Source organism: Theropithecus gelada, chromosome 18 (assembly GCF_003255815.1).
Source record: "Theropithecus gelada isolate Dixy chromosome 18, Tgel_1.0, whole genome shotgun sequence".
Taxonomy (NCBI): Eukaryota; Metazoa; Chordata; class Mammalia; order Primates; family Cercopithecidae; genus Theropithecus; species Theropithecus gelada.
In genome coordinates this window covers 2,826,357-2,846,502 of record NC_037686.1, presented here as the reverse complement: position 1 = coordinate 2,846,502, position 20,146 = coordinate 2,826,357, and the positions used below count along the sequence as shown (strand labels likewise).

Below are 20,146 nucleotides of genomic sequence, written 5' to 3'. Positions count from 1 at the left end.
AAAAAAAAAAAAAAAAAAAAAAAAAAAATACACCAAATTATTCTGGGTGGTATTAAAAAACTGCTCTGGGCTTGTTTCTTTGCACTGGATGCTTAGCTTTCTTTTCATGGGAACAGTGGGGAAAAGAAAGCACAGGTACCCCCAGCGGCCTCACCTGCCTGTGTCCCTCTGCCTCAGCTTCGTGATGGTCAACAGCGTGGCGCTGAACGGGGACGGCTGTGGCATCTGCTCTGAAGCAGAAGCAGAGCTCATTGAAGTTTCTCACAGACTGAACTGCTCCCGAGAGGTAGGAGAGCATCTCAGTGCCACAGGCGACTTCTGGCCTGTGTTGCTCTGCTTTTGTTACTCAGCCCCCCAGCTCTTCTTGCCCTTTGATGAGGGTCAGGTGTGCGGATTAATGGCCTGACTTGTACCCAGCAGGCACATGGCTCGCGCCGGTGTGGACCTGGGCCTCTGCTGCCCGTGTCTGCCCCCGTCCTCCTGCAGGTGAGCTGGGGGAGGAAGGGGCTCGTGGCGGACAGCAGGCAGCCCGCAGTTTCACGGCAGCCGCCTGAACTCCTCTCTCCACCCCGGACAGCATTATCCTCTGTATCGGAGAAGTGATGCTAACTGTTCTGGGGAAGACGCTGCTCCTCCAGAGGAAAGGGACATCCCATTTAAGGAGAACTATGACGTGCTTTCACGGGAGGCATCACAAAAGGTTTGCCAGGGTGTCATGATGCTAATTCATGTCGCCGTGTGACTCTCGTCACCTTGCATGTCAGCAAGCAGAGCGCCCAGGCTAGAGCAGGTGTTTGCTGAAACGTTGATGACTTAGTTATCACCTGGGGACAGGGGTGGATGGAGGCCTGGCTTTCACAGCACCATCATGTAATTGCTTTCTTTTTTTTTTTTCCAGTAAACCTACTTCTATTTCCTACGCTGAAGTCAATAATAGTCTCAGCTATTCTTTGTATTCAGAGTTTTTCACCAACTTGAATGTGTTTAGAAAGGTGAATGGAACTTAAGAGTCAAATTTTTAGGGACTTAGTTAAAATTAAAATGCATTTTCTTATATAGATTTATATATTACATTATATATAATATATAAATATAGGAAATGTTTATAAGATAAATGTATAAAATATTTATAAAGATAAAAAAGCACAAAAAGTAGATAAAATCTAGAATGAGAATGGTAGACTCAAAGGGGCTGACCTTACCTTTGATTTAGTATAAATAAACCAAAGGATTTTTACGGAAAAAAATAAACCAGTCCTTCAGAATAAGGATGTAGTATTTAATTTAATGAAAGAAGCGATGGCCAGCGGCTGTCTGCTGAGCGGTGAGGGCCTGGTTGAGGGTGAGCTAACAGCCTGCTTTGCTGTCTTCTCGGCCGCTGTCAGCTGCTGTGGTGGCTCCAGCCGCGCCTGGTTCTCAGTGGCCACACGCACAGCGCCTGCGAGGTGCACCACGGGGGCCGAGTCCCCGAGCTCAGCGTCCCGTCTTTCAGTTGGAGGAACAGAAACAACCCCAGTTTCATCATGGTAATGTGAAAGTTTATTTTTGTCTGAAAGCTTTCCATAAGTATTTAAATCAACACAGTAATCAACTATTTAATTGCTGCAATCTGTAAAAATTTACAAAAGTCACACACAAATTTCCCTCCCTCTACACGTAGTTCCATGCACTGCCTCTTGCCAAACACCCTTCCGGGAACCAATCAGCCTGACATTCCTGGGCGGTTTATGTGGGAAGTGAGGGCAGGGCACTGTCCAGGTGGACTTGATCCTTCAGGGAGGGCCACGTCGTCTCCTCTTACACTCTGTGTGTGTTTACTTTTCTAAAGAAACAACCATTTATTCATTAGCTATACTCAGCCATCTTCTCTTATTTTCAAAACATGCCCATTTGACCTGGCAGGTTGATAAAAGGTGTTTCACTGAATGACCACTGGGCGTTTTAACGCCTTTCAGCCATGGGCTCCTACATCCAGCTCATGATGCTGGTATGACAGGTTCTTTTCCTTCTTAAAAGGTGGGGGAAACCCTAACATTTTCAAATTCAAGTAAATGAAAACATTTGCCACTGTCATTCCACATAAATGCATCTGCAGAGAAAAGGCCACGGAGACGACCTGGACACATGTACTTCTAGGGAACAGATGCTTAGTTGAGCATCAAGGGGCAGGAAGACACCGTTCCCTCCTTGTTCCTTGCTGACCAATGACCCTGGAACTCCATGTACCCCTCTGAATCTCTGTTACGGATCTCCCATTATATTTGATGGGAACCCGGTGGGCCAGGGGCCAGTTCTGACAGGTCAGTGTCCCAGACATTTTCCACCCAGGCACACTTGGGCCTTACTTGGCTCTCCTGCCAGAGCCTGGGCTGGTCGGGCTCTGGGGGAAGAGCCCGGTGCAGGACGAAGGCCAGGCCCCCTTGTTCTCAGGTGAGGAGGGCCCCTTCCCTGCCTCACCTGAGGGGGACCTGAGAAGGCAGTTTCCCTCTGCTGTTTCTAAGACTGTGGTGTTCAACCTGTGCCTGGTGCTGTCACCTTAACTTTCCCTTTTCCTTTCCAGGGCAGCATCACGCCCACAGACTACGCCCTCTCCAAGTGCTACCTCCCACGTGAGGACGTGGTTTTGGTCATCTACTGTGGAGCGGTAGGCTTCCTTGTGGTCCTCACACTCTCTCACTTGGGGCTTTTAGCCTCACCTTTTCTTTCTGGTTTGAACTTGCTCAGAAAGCGTAAGACAAGATGAAGAGCAGGCGCCACTGTAAATATCAAAGCCCAAGAAATGGAACTTTGGGCAGAGATCATGTTAGAATCAAGTGGATGATGAGACCAATTACAGGCCGTCTCTCTGCACATCACAGAAATTCTCAATCACTGACACGAGTAACTGCAAAATAAATAGTTGATTGTACTGTTCTCATGCTAGCAAAGTGGACAGGTACTCTACAACAAATCTGTTTTCTCATTTTTATCAAATATATGTATCATCGAAGGTTGCATCTGTACAGTATTAAATGCTATTAATGTCGTCACTCACATGCACGACAGTCCTTGTTCCCCCAGGAAGGGCCTGGTGGCCCCAGCACACACTTGGGATTATGTGTATACGTAAATATTGGGCTGTTTCCCTCGTCCTGTGAAGTGGTTCTCGAATTCCTATGTACCGTAAAGCTGTACCTTTGAAAGTACAGATGTGGCCGGACGCGGCGGCTCACACCTGTAATCCAGGAGTTTGGGAAGCTGAGGCGGGTGGATCACTTGAGGTCAGGAGTTCAAGACCAGCCTGGCCAACATGGTGAAACCCCTTCTCCACTAGAAATATAAAAATTAGCCAAGTGTGGTGGCACACGCCTATAATCCCAGCTACTTGGGAGGCTGAGGCAGGAGAATCCCTTGAACCCGGGAGGCGGAGGTTGCAGTGAGCCGCGATCGCGCCATTACACTCCAGCCTGGGCAGCACAGCGAGACTCCGTCTCAAAAAAAAAATAATTAAAAAAAAAGTACAGATGTGATATGCAGAACATATTGTTTTCATAGATTTTTATACTTGATCAATTAATGGAATCAGATTTTTAAATAAGTGTAATTTTCTCTATAGGAGACCAAGTTGTTACATCTGATAATGCCTGTCAGTGATCAAAAGAAACTTGAAAAGTAGAATGGGATATGGCTTTTGGTACCTGAAAATAAATGCTTTAATAATTGTAAGCCAGATAAAAGTTATTCTTTTTGTTTTTTTTCTTAACAGTCTGGCTCTTGTTTGAATTAAACTCTTAAACAGGATGTTTAGTTAGAGGGTAATTGTTGAGTAATGATGCATACAACAACATACTTCCCTTTCTTGCTGGGGGTGTAGCTTTTCAGTTTTCTTGTTTTACTTTGACAGTGCAAGGGGAACTGAAAATAATTTCTATTGTATTTATCTTAGTTCAACTGAGGGTTTTATGAGACAGTGGATGGGAGGGCAGGAAGATGGTGATGAGATAAAATATGTGTGTGTTGCACTGACTGTCTATAAAGTTGTCATCCTTTCTTCATGAAAAAGTAGCATTTAAATCTGGGTGAGTTTATAAAGGATTACAAAATGCTGATTTATAGAGTAAACTTTAAAATATTACAGACTAAAGACTAAAAGGAGAGTAATGAAGTAATAGGCTGTCACTTCTCTAGATTTGTATTGTTGAAAATTTAACTTGGGACATCTTTACAGATTATTTTAGACCTATGAAAACTACCCTCAACTCTGTGGCTGCAGATAGAACATGAAGTGTCATTGCTGCAACGGTTCTTACTTTCCAGATACTGTTTGTGTGTCATAATGTTTGCGGCTATATTTGTAAATCTTGCGAGTGTGAGAAAGAGCCGTATCTTTTGACTTTATACTTCAGATTAAGGTTTTGTAATGTCTCTTCTTCAAAAGGCAAGTGAAGCTGTCATCCTTATTCTCCTAGGCCAGACACAAACATTGACACGCCACGTTTTGTTTTTCTCTTACTGTTTGCTTACTTGTATGATGTAGCCTGCGTCCGGAGTTTTGACTAAGGGAATTTCCCACCTAGGGAACTTGAAGGAGTGTTTCATTAGCAGACTAATTAGGAAACGTATTGTCTAGAGAGAGAGAAAAAAGTCCCTAGTACCCTGAAAAGATTAGACTGCAATTTGGACCCCTGAATTGAGTTCAGGTTTTTACAGCTCAGACAAGAGCGAGCAGGTGGTTGCAACAGCTTGTGATGTTGGTACGACACTGTTGGTAGAATGTGGATGATTAATGTGTATAACTTACAATTTTTAAAATCAGGGAGTATTTTATAAAGTGCCAACCTTATGAAATATCCTAAATTCTACAGCTACCATTCATTCCTTTTTTTCAGAGTAAGCAGCAGGTAATGTTGACATTAAGCTCTTCAGCACAATACAAACACATTTCATGTACAGGTATAGATAGCCATGGTAAAGGCACAAAGATCTACAAGGAATTTTCTTTAGTAGTTATACAAAAGAATATTACATTTTGTGGTCTGTACAGTATAATAAACCAGCAATAGGGACAACAACAAAGAGAATCTGAGAAAGAAGACTATGCCTAAGTATAGTGAAAGTTTAGAGAATCATTTTTACACAAGACAGATTTTGCAGTAGTGAATGTGGTAGGTTTTCTGCCTAAATGTAAGAGGCTCAAAGTAGCTCTAATTCAAATGCCTGAGGCCAGCAGCGACTCTGAATGTGACTGTAAAAGGGTTTCTGGTCACTCTGTCGCTTGGGGTCGACTCTAAGTCTAGGGCTAAGGCCGATGGGAAGGGACCATCGCTCGTCAGCCTGCAGCTTCATAAAGGGAAAATCAGAGAGGGCCGCGGCTCAGGGCACTGCACGTACGCTCTTGTGGTCGCGCTTGACAACGTGGGAAAAAAAGCAAACTGCGTTTTCTCCCCATCTACCAAGTTCTCCTCGATGAATCAATAAAGGGAGAATGAATAAAGGGGCTCCCACCCGGAGAGATTCTGCTGCAGTGTCAGCAATGAGAGTCGGTGGTTTGGGGGTGGGATGCTGCGGAAGGTCGTATTCAATGACAACAGAAGCTACACAACCAAACCTGAGGGGACAGAGGTAGCCAGAGGCTTGGTGGTCAACACAGAACGGGACAGACGGCAGCGAGATGGAACTAGAGACCCTGCCTCCTACCATGGCATGGGGCTGGCAGTCAGGCGGTCTGGGGCGCCGCTCCATCGCGGGGTGGCAGCAGCAGCCTCACAAGAGCTCGTACTGCTTGAGGTGCATCCGCTGGATGATGTCGCGGCAGTCGTTGAACACCCTGCGGATGTTCTCTGTGTCCACGGCGCAGGTGAAGTGCGGGTAGCAGTAATGTTTGCCTTCGCCGGTGGCCGTGCTGATCCTCTGCAAGAGAGAGCGTGTGCACTAGTCCTGCGCGGCCCCAGCACGCACCTTGGGGAAGGACTAGGCCACACTGTGCAGGTGCCGGAGGCTTTGGTGATGGTGGCCTGCTTGTTTCGCATGGGAGCACTTAGAGGCAGGAGCGGTCTCAATGCAAGCATCAGCTGAGGACCCAGATAACCTTACCCTTATCACTGCCCCCAGGAGGCTGAAGCAGCACGGATAGGTCAGAGAAAGCCCCGGGCAGGCAAGTCAAGGGAGGAGCTTCCAGAAAGGAAGGTCTGAACAGAGCTTTCTGTGTCGATGGGAATGTCCTCTATCTGTCCTATCTAGTCACTATCTAGTCGATAGTCACTGTCTAGCTGATACCACCGAGGGGCTGATTTCTAATGAGCTAATTTTATTTTATTTATTTATTTATATATTTTTGAGACTGAGTCTAGCTCTGTTGCCCAGGCTGGAGTGCAGTGGTGCAGTCTTGGCTCACTGCAACCTCCGCCTCCCAGGTTCAGGGGATTCCCCTGCCTCAGCCTCCTGAGTGGCTGGGATTACAGGCGTCCATCACCATGCCCACGCCCGGCTAATTTTTGTATTTTTAGTAGAGACGGGGTGTCATCATGTTGGCCAGGCTGGTCTCAAACTCCTGACCTCAAGTGATCTGCCTGCCTCGGCCTCCCAAAGTGCTGAGATTACAGGCATAAGCCACTGTGCCCAGCCTAATTAGCTAGTTTGTTTGGTTTTTTTGTTTGTTTGAGATGGAGTCTTGCTCTGTCTCCCAGGCTGGAGTGCAGTGGTGGCATCTTGGCTCACTGCAACCTCTACCTCCTGGATTCAAGCGATTCTCCTGCCTCAGCCTCCTGAGTAGCTGGGATTACAGGTGTGTGCCACCACACCTGGCCAATTTTTGTATTTTTAGTAGAGATGGGGTTTCACCATGTTGGTCAGACTGGTCTCGAACTCCTGACCTCATGATCCGCCCACCTTGGCCTCCCAAAGTGCTGGGATTACAGGTGTGAGCCACCACGCTCTGCCAGCTAGTTTTAATTAAATGTCCATATTGTGCCCAGTGGTTCTGTATTGGACAGTGCAGCGGCCCCGTGGCCGCTTCCACACAGGGGCAGTTTAGCATCTGCTAAGCAGGGTGTCCCCTGGTTATCAGGGGAACGTTTGCTGCCTTCTGGGAGAAAAGTGATCTGTTGTCAAGTACCTGGGAAACAGGGTTAGACACTACGAGTCATGGTTTGTGGGGACACCTCAATGATGTGCTCATGTGCACTGTGAAGCTAAGTGCTGTGGGTGTGGGGACAGGCTGTTACGCCAAACTGTGTTCCCTGAAGTTACGTGGAATCCCTGACCCCCGGCACTTCAGATGTGACTATATTTGGAGATAAGGCCTTTACAGAGGCAATTACGGTAAAATGAGGTCATTAGGGTGGGCCCTAATGCAGTATGACTGGTGTCCTAGAGAGAAGAGGAAACCAGGAGGATGCAGCCGTGTGCAGAGGGAAGACCCTGTGAAACACAGGGAGAAGGCGGCTGCAAGCCAAGGGAGGGGCCTCTGAAGGGACCAACCCTGCCCACACCTTGATTTCAGACGTCTAACCTCCAGAGCTGTGAGAAATACATTTCTGCTGTTTGACACTCAGCCTCTGGGGCACTTTGTTATGGCAGCCCAGGCAGACTTAGACAGAGGCCCTGTGGAAGCTCGCCTTCTTCCTTGGTGCCACGGGAATCCCTGGGCTTCCTCTTCATCCCCTCCACTCCTTTTTTGACAAGGCATCCTGGGAAACAGGCTTTAGACAGCTGCTCAGACCACGGAAAGGGTGTCCTGAAGATGTCCTGAGGTATGAAACTCCTCACGGGGGACAGACTTACTTTAGCAATAGTCAGGCTTCCCTTAAGCATTTAAAAGAAAAACGTATGGACACTGAAATGAGTAGGTTATATATCTTTTTAATCCCAAAGCACCAGGTGAGGTGTTTGGCACACGCACAGTAAGTGTGTAGTGAATGAATGAAAAATAGGCTTTTGGCTGGGTGCAGTGGCTCACACCTGTAATCCCAGCACTTTGGGAGGTGGAGGCAGGAGGATCACTTGAGGTGAGGGAGTTCGAGACCAGCCTGGCCAACATAGCAAGGCTCTATCTCTATAAAATGTAAAAATTAGCCAGGTGTGGTGGTGTGTGCCTGTAGTCCCAGCTACTCAGGAGGCTGAGGCACGAGGGCTGCTTGAGCCCAGGAGTTGGAGGCTGCAGTGAGCTATGATCTTGCCACTGCACTCCAGGCAGCCTGGGTGACACTGCGAGGCAATGCCCCAAATAAACAAACCAAAAAAGGCTTTCTTCTGTAATAGTGTGACTATTTGTCCCTGTCTAGAGCCTTAAAATTAAGGGAATGGAGTCATTGCAAAGGGCGTTGCTTCAAATAGTTTTGTTTTTGTTTTGAGATGGAGTGTTGCTGTCCCCCAGGCTGGTGTCACCCAGGCTGGGGTGCAGTGGCACAATCATAGCTCACTGCCACCTCAAATTCCTGGGCTCAAGGAATCCTCCCACCTCAGCCTCCTGAGTAGCTGGGACTACATGCCTGTGCCACCATAGCCAGGAACGTTTTAAAATTTTCTGTAGACACGAGGTCTTGATATGTTGTCTAGCTGATCTCGAACTTCTGGCGTCAGGTGATCCACCTGCCTTGGCCTCCCAAAGTGTTGGGATAACATGCATGAGCAACTGCATCCGGCCTGGATGTTTCTAATCTTCATTTAAATGCCCAACATATGCATGCTTAATTAACATTTAGTTCTCATTAGAAAACCATTTTTTTTGTGTCTTTATATGTTATGGTCTTACAAAATGCTCCTTAAAATTAAGGGATTCCTTGATCTATTACAAACTAAATCCCCTTATTGAAGAGATCTGCAATGCACATTAATTGGCCTTAAGTAAAGGCTCTGAGAATCTGACAGTCTCAGAGAGGCAGAGGAACCTCCCACGCTGTATTTAACACAGCACATCCCAGATTTATTCAGCTGCACAAGCTCTTCCGGTGCTGCCATGCACTTACGGCCATGCACGTCTGGGGGAACTCTTGTCCTCTGAACTCACCCTGGGGCCTTGATTTCTCTTCATTGTTACTTTCTAACTCACTGTAGGATTCAGGAGTCATCCCACAGGGGTGGCTGGGAAAAGGGCGGTGAAAGGCCAGGCTGGAGTGCCAGTCCCCACGGAAAGGCCTCACAGCCGAGGATCAGCCCTAGTGCTCCCGGGGCTGAGACCTCGTCCACACGTGTTAAGTGCGCCTGGACTACTACTGGGAACACGCTCTTGGGAATGCCTTGGCCTGTAATAGTTTGAAGTGAGTAAAAACTCACAGCTAGCTATACACTGTAGGTTATTTCAAAGAAAATAATATAGATAAAGCATATGTGGCAAATTTTTGCCAGTTGGTCAATTTGGGTAAAGAGTATATGGGAGTTTTTTTTGTTTGTTTGTTTTGTTTGAGACAGAGTCTGTCGGCCAGGCTGGAGTGCAGTGGTGTGATCTCGGCTCACTGCAACCTCTGCCTCCTGGCTTTAGGCGATTCTTCTGCCTCAGCCTCCAGAGTAGCTGGGATTACAGGTGCGTGCCACTGTACCCAGCTAATTTTTTGTATTTTTAGTAGAGACGGGGTTTCACCATGTTGGCCAGGCTGGTCTCGAACTCCTGACCTCAGGTGATCTACCTGCTTCGGCCTCCCAAGTGCTGGGATTACAGGCATGAGCCACTGCACCTGGCCTGAGTATATGGGAGTTATTTGTACAAATCTTCCGCCTCATATGTAAGTTTGAAATTATCTCAAAATTATCCCAAATATAATCTCAAATATATCTAAAAAATCTCAAAATCTCAAAAAGCTGAAGAAAAAGTACCTGAATTTGTGCACACCTGTTTTTACATAAACCATCAGCCTGTTAGTGCTTTTGGGTGGAGGAAGAGCATGGGTGCTTGGACTTTGCTGAAGGACGCTGTCCTTTTTGGAAAATACAAGAAGTGAATGAAGTGTAGCCCATCCAAGTGCCATTCCCCGGGACGCTGTGTTCTCACCCGGGCTCTGCTGGTTGGAAGCTGTGTGACCTGGGGTGAGAAATCTAACCTCTCTGAACCTCGGTGTGCTCAGCTGTGAAATGAAAGTAACATACCCTTTCTCATCTCTCATAACGTTAAGGAAGATTAAATCAAAGAGTAAGTAATCTGCATACTGCAAGAAACAAAAGATTAAGAATGGAGGTAAAAAAACAAAGGTTAACAAAATGGCTTACCAAAAACAGGTCCCGGATAAAGAACTTGGCTCTCGTAACTTTGGGGTCTTCTCCTGCATCTGGTGTTGCTGTAGAAATGACAAATGCAACTTTACGTAAGCAACATGAAACAAAGATAGAACTCGGGAATTTCACCGTTGGGCTGCTGCATATTCACAGCATTAAAATACATGTACAGCTAGACAAAACCAAACATGTACTTTTGTTTTCTTTCTTTTTTTTTGGAGACGGAGTCTCATTCTCTCGCCCACTGGTGTGATCTTGGCTCACTGCAACCTCCACCTCCCAGTTTCAAGCGATTCTCCCACCTCATCCTCCCCAGTAGCCGGGATTACAGGCACCCACCATCATGACCAGCTAGTTTTTTTTTTTTTTTTTTTTTTTGGAGACGGAGTCTCGCTCTGTCACCCAGGCTGGAGTGCAGTGGCCGGATCCAGCTCACTGCAAGCTCCGCCTCCCGGGTTTATGCTATTCTCCTGCCTCAGCCTCCCAAGTAGCTGGGACTACAGGCGCCCGCCACCTTGCCTGGCTAGCTTTTTGTATTTTTTAGTAGAGACGGGGTTTCACTGTGTTAGCCAGGATGGTCTTGATCTCCTGACCTCGTGATCCGCCCGTCTCGGCCTCCCAAAGTGCTGGGATTACAGGCTTGAGCCACCGCGCCCGGCCACCTTTTTGTAGTTTTTAGTAGAGACGGGGTTTCACTGTGTTAGCCAGGATGGTCTCGATCTCCTGACCTCGTGATCTGCCCGTCTCGGCCTCCCAAAGTGCTGGGATTACAGGCGTGAGCCACCGCGCCCGGCCTTGTTCCTATAAGGAAATATGTAGCGGTAGGATTTTTTTTCAGGTCTTTCTGACTCAGGTGATGGCAGCAGGATTTTGTGGGAATGCCCCACACGGGTCAGGATTTTACTGTGAATATATTTATACAATGCCTCTCCCATGAAGAAGAAAAGAACATTGAACATAAGGAGCAAGAAAGTTTAACGACAAATGCAAGTTTTCTTTTCCTTCTTCATTGAGGATAAAAAGTAAATTTTCCAAATCTTCACTATATTTTCCAGGAAAGTCTCTTTTATTCTGCGTTTTCTAGTTTGGAATTCAAGATGTAGAAAGTGGTGCTATCTCACCTTAAATCACGCCTGTGGGCCTCTGGTAGACCTGGTGTTCACTGGAAACTGAAGTGTCAGCGACTGGAAATGGAGTGACCATCTCTTCCTGGTCTACCTTCCCAGCTTTAGCACTGACAGTCCCGTGCCCCGGAAACCCCTCAGTCTCAGGCAGCCGGGGGTGGCTGCTGGCCCTGCTGGAAACCCCCAAGGCTGCAGCCACAGCAAGGCTAGAGATAGGAGCAGGTAAGCGTGGCTGCTGCCAGCACGGGCTTGGGGACAAAGGGTGCAAGGACTGCCTTGCCTGCACGACTCTACCCGTGTGGCTTTGAACACATTATCTTTTCTCTCTCAGACTCTCTTTCCACGGAAAAGAATAATAGAAACTACCAGGCAGGGTCATCGGAGGGTGAAGTCAGAGCGTCTGTATCAAGGACTAACAAGGCCCTGTCATGCCCAACCCCGTCAAAGGCTCTAGAGGGAGAGCTCACAGCAGCATGACACAGTCACACCCCAAAACGGCTCCTTCTTCGGCGGCACAGTTTCAATGGAAAGTCAAACTCGGAAACTTTACCAACGGGATCCTAAATAGGACATTTTAACACTCCAGTACTTTAGGATATGGGCAGTAGAAACAGAATTGTTTTAAATCAAGTGAATTTCTTAGATTCATCAGAAGTATGTGAATTAGAGTTATAGGACTATTAATAAAACAATTCTATTCCTCAATCATAAGAATGTGTTTTGAAATCTTACCGTCTTCAGGAACGGTATAATTTGCATATTCTGGGAAATAGTCTTCAATTTTTGATTTCCCTGCCAAGACTTTTTCTGCCAGCATATCTTGTTTGTTCAAGAACAAGATGATAGAAATGGTCCGTAACCACCTGAAAAAGGAAAAATAAACACACACAGTTCACATACACTAGTATATGAAAGCGCCTCTAACAAGAAGTTGCTAAATTAAAAGAATACCATCATTCTCCTAAAATTGTATAGGATTCAAGAAAGTTCAGTACACCAGTATCCTCATTCCATCTGTAAACAATGATAAACAAATATAGGTACAGGTTGAGCAGCCCTAATCCAGAAACACAAAATCCGAAATGCTTCAAAATCCAAAACTTTTTCAGCACTGACATGATGCTCAAAAGAAATGCTTGTTGGAGCACTTCACACTTTGGATTTTCATATTAGGGATGCTGACTAGTAAGTATAATGCAACTATTCCAAAACAACAACAACAACAACACCACCAGAAATCTGAAACACTTTTGGTCCCAAGCATTTTGGATAAGGGATACTCAATCCATAGTTAAGCACTTTCTAATTCAGTCCCATAGGGAATATAAATTTATCGGAACCAAAGCTAAGATTTACTTATGTAATGAGTTCACTTGGATTTCTGTGATGTCATTTACCAATAAAAGGTGGGAAAATTCACATTAGAAGTGAAAATGTTAACAACAACAGAATAATATATGACTCATGAGCTAATAACACAGAGCTTAAAGTGCAGCTGGCTTGGTTCTTCTTCCGCCTCCATCACTTCAAAGGAATCAAGCTAACTGATTAGTCTACAGGAATCTTACTACCAATTAATAACACAAATTAGTCTACAGGAATCTTACTACCAATTAATAACACAAATTAGTCTACAGGAATCTTACTACGAATTAATAACAATCTGGCCAAGTGTGGTGGTTCACGCCTGTAATCCCAGCACTTTGGTGGGCAGAGGCGGGCAGATCACGAGGTCAGGAGTTCGAGACCAGCCTGACCAACACGGTGAAACCCTGTCTCTACTAAAAATACAAAAATTAGCCAGGTGTGGTGGCAAACACCTGCAGTCCCAGCTATTCCGGAGGCTGACGCAGGAGAATCGCTTGAACCTGGGAGGTGGAGCTTGTGGGGAGCCGAGATTGCGCCACTGCATTCCAGCCTAGGGAACAAAGTGAGACTCCATCTCAAAAAATAAAAATAAAAATAAAAACCCCACACACAATCCACTTTCCCCTCAAATGGAAATAGCTTACCTGCTTCTTCTAGTAATAAAATATATAACCTTTGTAAAAACAAACCTTAAATTATAGAAAAACATAAAGAAAAAAATCAAATGTAATTATGCCCAGAGAAACAATTACTATAGAAGTTTTACGTTTTTATGCCCAAGTTTTTTTCTGTCCTCACACATACTTATAAAAACAAGAGCACAGTATTTTAAAATCTGTTTTTTCTTATAAGACTGTGGTCATTTTCCCACTTACACATACAGTGTATATAAATAAATTTATAATAACTCTATAGTATCCTTCTGTATACCTGGTATTTCCTGACCCTGTTTCTTTCCTATTAACTGTCTTATTACCACAAATTTGAGGCTGGTTGTTGAACATTTCATAGAAAATCATTTTTCTGAGAATCCAAAACTTTACAAGGTAAACTTATGTTTCCTGTCCTCCTTGGTAATATTTCTTCCTAAATACTTCAGAAGAAACTTTGATTTCTAACTATATATGTATGTATTATGTGTGTGCTAAATATTCCTTTCTGAAATAATCACTAATGCCACTTTGCAATGCTAGTAGTTTCAAATATAATTATGTGGTGATTGTGAGCTGTAAGGGATCTTACAGATCATCTAGTCATTAGTGGATGTCCTAAACTGGTACTTTATTTATTTATTTTTAAATGTAAAATTTTTTTGTTTTATTTTTTGAGATGGAGTCTCACTCTGTTGCCCAGGCTGGAGTGCAGTGGTGCGATCTCAGCTCACCACAACCTCCACCTCCTGGGTTCAAGTGATTCTCATGCCTCGGCCTCCTGAGTAGCTGGGACTACAGGCGCCCACCACCACGCCTGGCTAATTTTTGTATTTTCAGTAGAGACGGGGTTTCGCCATTTTGGTCAGGTTGGTCTTGAACTCCTAATCTCAGGTGATCCTCCTGCCTTGGCCTCCCAAAGTGCTGGGATTACAGGCATGAGCCACTGTTCCTGGCCCCTAAACTGGTACTTCCTAAATTTTAAAAACCAAACAAAACCTATTTCGAACCCTAGATATAGAATCGTCCCTTGATACCCATGGGAGATTGGTCTACGACTCCCTGTAAAAACCAAAATCTGAGGAGGCTCCCTTGTATGAAATGGTGTAGTATTTGCATATAACCCATGCACACCCTCCCATGTGCTTAAATCATCTCCACATTACCTATCATACCTATCACAATGTAAAAGCTGGCGAGTACTTGTTATACTGTATTGCTTATTTGTATTATTATTTTTTAGTCCAATTTTTTTCCTTGCTGAATTTTTTATTTTAATTAATTAATTAAGTTTTTTCAGACGGAGTCTCCCTCTGTTGCCCAGACTGAAGTGCAGTTATATGATCTCAGCTCACTGTAACCTCCGCCTCCTGGGCTCAAGTGATCCTCTTGCCTCAGCTTCCCAAGTAGCTGGGACTACAAGTGTGCCCCACCACGCCTGATGAATTTTTGTATTTTTTATAGATACGGGGTTTCAACATGTTGCCCAGGCTGTTCTCCAGCTCCTGAGCTCAAGCAATTCCCCTGTCTCAGCCTCCCAAAGTGCTGGGATTACAGGTGTAAGCCACTGTAATCTTGTATTATTTTTTGTTGTTGTATTGCTATCTTAAATTTATTTTTGAATATTTTCAATCTGTGGTTGGTTGAATCTGCAGATATGGAACCTGAAGATATGGAAGGCTGAATGTAATCTTAGGCTTTCAAAACAGAGACCTAAATTTTCTTGACAAAGCACTATCAGAACTTCATCAAAGAATACTCTACACTGGCCGGGCGCGGTGGCTCACGCCTGTAATCCCAGCACTTTGGGAGGCCGAGGTGGGCGGATCACGAGGTCAGGAGATCGAGACCATCCTGGCTAACATGGTGAAACCCCGCCTCTACTAAAAATACAAAAAACTAGCCGGGCGAGGTGGCGGGCGCCTGTAGTCCCAGCAACTCGGGAGGCTGAGGCAGGAGAATGGCGTGAACCCGGGAGGTGGAGCTTGCAGTGAGCTGAGAAAGCGCCACTGCACTCCAGCCTGGGCGACACAGTGAGACTCCGTCTCAAAATAAAATAAAATAAAATAATAAAATAAAATAAAATAAAATACTCCACATTTTTAGTATGTCTATACAATAGATGAACTAAAAGAGATATTTCGTACAGTTCTGGATTTATCAGTAAAGAGTGTGTGGGGGGGGTGTGGGTGTAGGTGTGTGTGTGTTTTGAGACCGGGTCTTGCTGTGTTGCCCAGGCAGGAGTGCAGCAGTGTGATCTCAGTTCACTGCAACCCTCACCTCCTGGGCTCAACCGGTCCTCCTACCTCAAGCTCCTGAGTAGCTGGGACTACAGGTGTGCACCACCACGCCTGGCTAATCTTTGTATTTTTTGTAGAGACAGGGTTTCTTCATGCTGCCCAGGTTGGTTTCCAACTCCTGGGCTCAAGTGACACACCTGCCTCGGCCTCCCAGTGTTGAGATTATAGGTGTGAGCCGCAACACCTGGCCTGAGCGCATTTTTAACAAAAGAAAATTTGCAATCCAGTGGTGAGACTGAATTTGTTATTTTTGTCACCTGTTGTTCCAGATGCTTTCAAAAAGATCGAGGGACTCTCTCAGCCTGTTGGTGTTGTTATCTTCTCGAATCACCATGTTGTAGCTACTGCAGGCTGCGACATAAATGATAGCCGTGACATCTTGGTGAGGAGAAAAAGGAAAGCACCTCAGTTAGACACCCTCGCTGTGGAGCTGCAAGAAAGTACACACGCAGCAGCCACTCAGTTCCACAAAAACATTTACTCAGTGATAGGACTATTCAGTCACAGAACAGCCTGCCCGTGCGCACCACTGGTTGCTTCAGTAACACACTTGATGAAGAGCCCAGCCCAAAAGACGCACATAAATTTGGGATGCTTAAATGCTTTTTTTTTTTTTTTGAGATGGAGTTTCACTCTTGTCTCCCAGGCTGGAGTGCAATGGCATGATCTTGGCTCACTGCAACTTCTGCCTCCCAGGTTCAAGTGATTCTCCTGCCTCAGCCTCCCTAGTAGCTACGATTACAGGCATGTGTCACCATGCCTGGCTAATTTTTGTATTTTTTTCTGAGACAAGAGTTTCACTCTTGTTGCCCAGGCTGGAGTACAATGGCACAATCTTGGCTCACTGCAACCTCCGCCTCCTGGGTTCAGGCGATTCTCCTGCCTCAGCCTCCCGAGTAGCTGGGATTACAGGCGTGCACGACAACACCTGGCTAATTTTTGCATTTTTAGTAGAGACGGGGTTTCACCATGTTGGTCAGGCTGGTCTTGAACTCCTAACCTCAGGTGATCCACCCACCCTAGCCTCCCAAAATGCTGGGATTACAGGCATGAGCCACCACACCTGGCTAATTTTTGTATTTTTTAATAGAGCTCTGGTTTCTCCACATTGGCCAGGCTGGTCTCGAACTCCTGACTTCAGGTTATCCGCCCTCCTTGGCCTCCCAAGGTGCTGGGATTACAGGCATGAGCCATGGCGCCTGGCCCTTAAATGCTTTTTTTAATGAGATTAGTATCTAAGGAAGGAGCATCATAATCTATAAAATGCTATGCTTTACATACTAGTTAGATGAGAGATCATCTAATTCAAAAACAGTTAAGCACAGCAATGCTGAGTGTTAGAATTCACTCCCATTTGCTTGAGAGAGCATAAAAAAAATCACCATTAAAGCACTGGATCCATTTTCTCCTCTCATCCCTCTGGCCGCCAACATCAAACATGCTGTGGAAGAGCAGGAGGAACACAATTATTTGGGGAAAGCAGGGAACAACCGCACACGTGCTTGCTTTCCTCTTTGGCTATCAGCAGCTTCCAGCGTTCACACATGGGTCTTGAGTCAGGCTCGGGTCACTGGCTGGTCTGCACCATCACTCCCTGTGTGATCCTGGAATACAAGTGGCTCCACCTTTCTCAGCCGCAGTCCCTCCTCAGTCACCCCACAGTGGGGCTACAGGGGTGAGAGGTCAAGCAGACAGCAGCCGGCAGTGTCTGAGGTCCCACAGTAGGTCCCTAATAAATCCAGTGGTCACTAGCTCAGTAATGCAAGAGGTTACTTGCTCAGACACTCATGCCTCTCTGAGTACAAGCTAAGTCACTGCCCAGGGCAGATCCTTCCTATGATTTGCTCCAGCTCTCAGGACACTGTGTCCCCTCCCCGTGAGAATTGAGAAAGGCTCCTTGCTGATCTGTCTACACTACATGCATCTTATCTCTAGCCACCTCTGCCTGGTGACCTGCACTGGGTCTTGATCACACCTGGATTCAGTTCAGGCTGCTCTGCCCAGCCCGAGCTGCTTCCTGGTCTTGCCCAGCCAAGGCGGCCTCAGCCAGTTCTCTCAGAGTTTCTCAGCTGCATCCTGTACTTCATCAGGCCAGGCCCAGGCCCAGGCCCCTCTTCTCACAGCCCCTGCTCACCGCACCCTGTGGCCTAAGCCATTTCTCCCCGGGAGGGTTTCTCTACCTACCCAGATTCTGCTGGATCCTTCCAACCTTTGCAGGCGTCCCTGGCTCTGAGATTTCTCCCCTCCCTAAACACAGTGCATGTGCCCTAGGACCACACGGGCTAGACTGTTTTGTCCTGGGTGGGTATGTTGCTGATCCTATTAGAAGTTAATCTGTACGCTTTGCATTAGCACACGTGGGGCACGCTGAGGTACTTGATGAAAATGGATGAGCTGATGAGCAGAATCCTTTCAAACAAAATCACGAATGTAAGATACAGCTTCACTGTTAATAATTCCACTATGCCAGGGACGTGGTTCTGATGTGGGCAAAACCACACGTCATGCCAACTCCACACCGCACTGAGGGCCCCACAGCAGAGACGGACGTAGCGGCTTTTCTCCAGCCTGACACTGGCCGTGTGAACGGTTCTTCGGAAATCTGGAAGTAGGTGCCTGTCACCTGTGCACTGGGGAGAGCGTCAGGCACTGCAGGAGTCTCAGAACACACTGAAAATCATGAAACTCTTGCTCTAAGGGACCTCACCCTTAGAGTCGAGTTGGACATGCTGAGGGTGACTGGGCAAGGTACAGGGCAGAATACCATCACCGGCTGCATAGTAGATGCAATGGGAATTCTAAGGGGTCACCATGGGCTGAGATTTGAGGGACGCTTGGATGCTTCTTTTTTTTAATTTTTTTAGAGACAGCCAGACTGGAGTGAAATGGCCTAATCATGGCCCACTGCTGCCTTGAATTCCTGGGCTTACGAGATCCTCCCACCTCAGCCTCCTGAGTAGCTAGGACCACAGGTGTATGCCATCAAGTTTGGTAGAGATAGGGTCTTGCTGTATTGCCCAGGCTGGTCTTGAACACCTGGTCTCAAGCAATCCTACTGCCTTGGCCTCCCAAAGTGCTGAGATGACAGGCATGAGCCACTATGCCTGGCCTGAAGGAAGCTTTGACAGATTTGTGGGGTTAGCCCAGGTGGCATCTGAGGCTCAGAGGACAAGATGAACAGAGGCGCAGCCGCAGGAGAAGCTGGGAGAACTGGAAGGGTCCTGACAGCAGCCCAGCTTGGTGAGGCAGGTGGCAGGTGACAAAGCAGGGCTGGGGATGGGGCTGGTCACAGGTGGAGGGCTTGGGTCATAGGGTGCACAGGCAGTAGTGAGCCCCGAACCTTTTTCAGCAGAGGAATAGCACGATCCAGGCCATGCTATGGGAAGATTCATTTCGTGGCACTGAGTAGGGCGACTGAAATGGGTAAGCCAGGGGACAGGAGATCAGCCAGGGCCCTGCTGAGAGAGTCTAGGGGCTGGGGAAGTGATGGAGCAGGACTAGGATCACAACTACGGGGACAAAAAGAGCTTTGTGGCCAGAGAATTAACGTCTTATCATGAGGGAGAGAAATGAAGAAAGAAAGCTCATTTGGCCGAGTTTGCACTTGGGCTGGAGACACACATGAACTGCTCATTTCAGTTCTCAAATTGGGACTGTGCATCCGAAAGATCAAAATTTCATGAGTCTCCTGATCTAAAAAAAGGGCCAATCAAATCTACAACTCAGATGCAAACACTGCCTTCCTTTCAGGTGTCCTCATTTCTGCTTTAAAGTAGGCAGTAAAATCAACACTTCAACTCTTGCTAGAGTTAGAATTTCACCCCAGCTGCCCTTACCTGAAAGGGCAGCCATGCACATTCAGGAATGAAGCCCCTTAAACCTCACAACCCTTCGGCTCTGGGACTTCATGAGGCCCTGGGCCACGCGGCTCTTAACGACATACTCACTGAAAGTTTACTTTGTCCACTTGGAATCGTGTCTCAAAAATCCCAGATGTCAGAACTCTGCATCTGAGGAGGTCCTGGGAACAAGAAGAAGGAAGCAAGCTGGGTTACATGACTATTCTTCTTCAAAGTAAAGCCCGGGTATAACTATACATCAGCAATATTTTTCAAATAATTTGTTCCACTGTACAGGAAACAATAATAATTAAGAACTAAAATTGGCTAAGCGTGGTGACTCACACCCGTAATCCCAGCACTTTGGGAGACTGAGGCGGGCAGATCACCTGAGGTCAGGAGTTTGAGACCAGCCTGGCCAACATGGTGAAACCCTATCTCTACTAAAAATACGAAAAAACAAATTAGCCAGGTGTGGTCACAGGCACTTGTAATCCCAGCTACTTGGGAAGCTGAGGCAGGAGAATCGCTTGAACCTGGGAGGCAGAGGTTGCAGGGAGCTGAGATCGTGCCATTGCATTCCAGCCTGGGTGACAAGTGAGACTCCGTCTCAAAAAAAAAAAAAAAAAAAAAAGAACTCAGACGAATGTTGTTTTATCCTCCAGAGAAAGCCACAATTA

General features: G+C 46.4%; 2 protein-coding genes across 12 annotated transcripts in view; one reads left to right on the top strand and one right to left on the bottom strand.

Moving 5' to 3' along the window:
- Positions 1 to 3,716, top strand: part of MPPE1 (metallophosphoesterase 1) — a 26,309-nt gene extending 22,593 nt beyond the window's left edge. For 2 of the 8 annotated variants that reach the window (XR_003116630.1, XR_003116629.1), the window contains 6 exons: positions 178 to 286; positions 421 to 486; positions 578 to 700; positions 1,386 to 1,526; positions 2,137 to 2,300; positions 2,561 to 3,709. Coding sequence is in view for 5 of the 8 variants with exons in the window: in XM_025364968.1 (XP_025220753.1) it covers positions 178 to 286; positions 418 to 486; positions 578 to 700; positions 1,386 to 1,526; positions 2,561 to 2,743 (625 nt within the window). In the remaining 3 variants the exon portion in view is untranslated. Of the gene's footprint in view, positions 1 to 177; positions 287 to 417; positions 487 to 577; positions 701 to 1,385; positions 1,527 to 2,136; positions 2,301 to 2,560 lie in introns of all 8 variants that reach the window. The other 6 variants (XR_003116628.1, XM_025364969.1, XM_025364968.1 and 3 more) reach the window with 6 other exon arrangements.
- The window catches only part of GNAL (G protein subunit alpha L), a 201,081-nt gene continuing 182,456 nt past the window's right edge, over positions 1,522 to 20,146 (bottom strand). For all 4 annotated transcript variants that reach the window (XM_025364963.1, XM_025364966.1, XM_025364965.1 and 1 more), the window contains 6 exons: positions 19,575 to 19,648; positions 17,010 to 17,068; positions 15,885 to 16,005; positions 12,042 to 12,172; positions 10,180 to 10,247; positions 1,522 to 5,889 (listed from right to left, as the gene is read on the bottom strand). In XM_025364963.1, the coding sequence (XP_025220748.1) occupies positions 5,743 to 5,889; positions 10,180 to 10,247; positions 12,042 to 12,172; positions 15,885 to 16,005; positions 17,010 to 17,068; positions 19,575 to 19,648 (600 nt within the window). In that variant the 3' untranslated portion in view covers positions 1,522 to 5,742. The remainder of the gene's footprint in view (positions 5,890 to 10,179; positions 10,248 to 12,041; positions 12,173 to 15,884; positions 16,006 to 17,009; positions 17,069 to 19,574; positions 19,649 to 20,146) is intronic.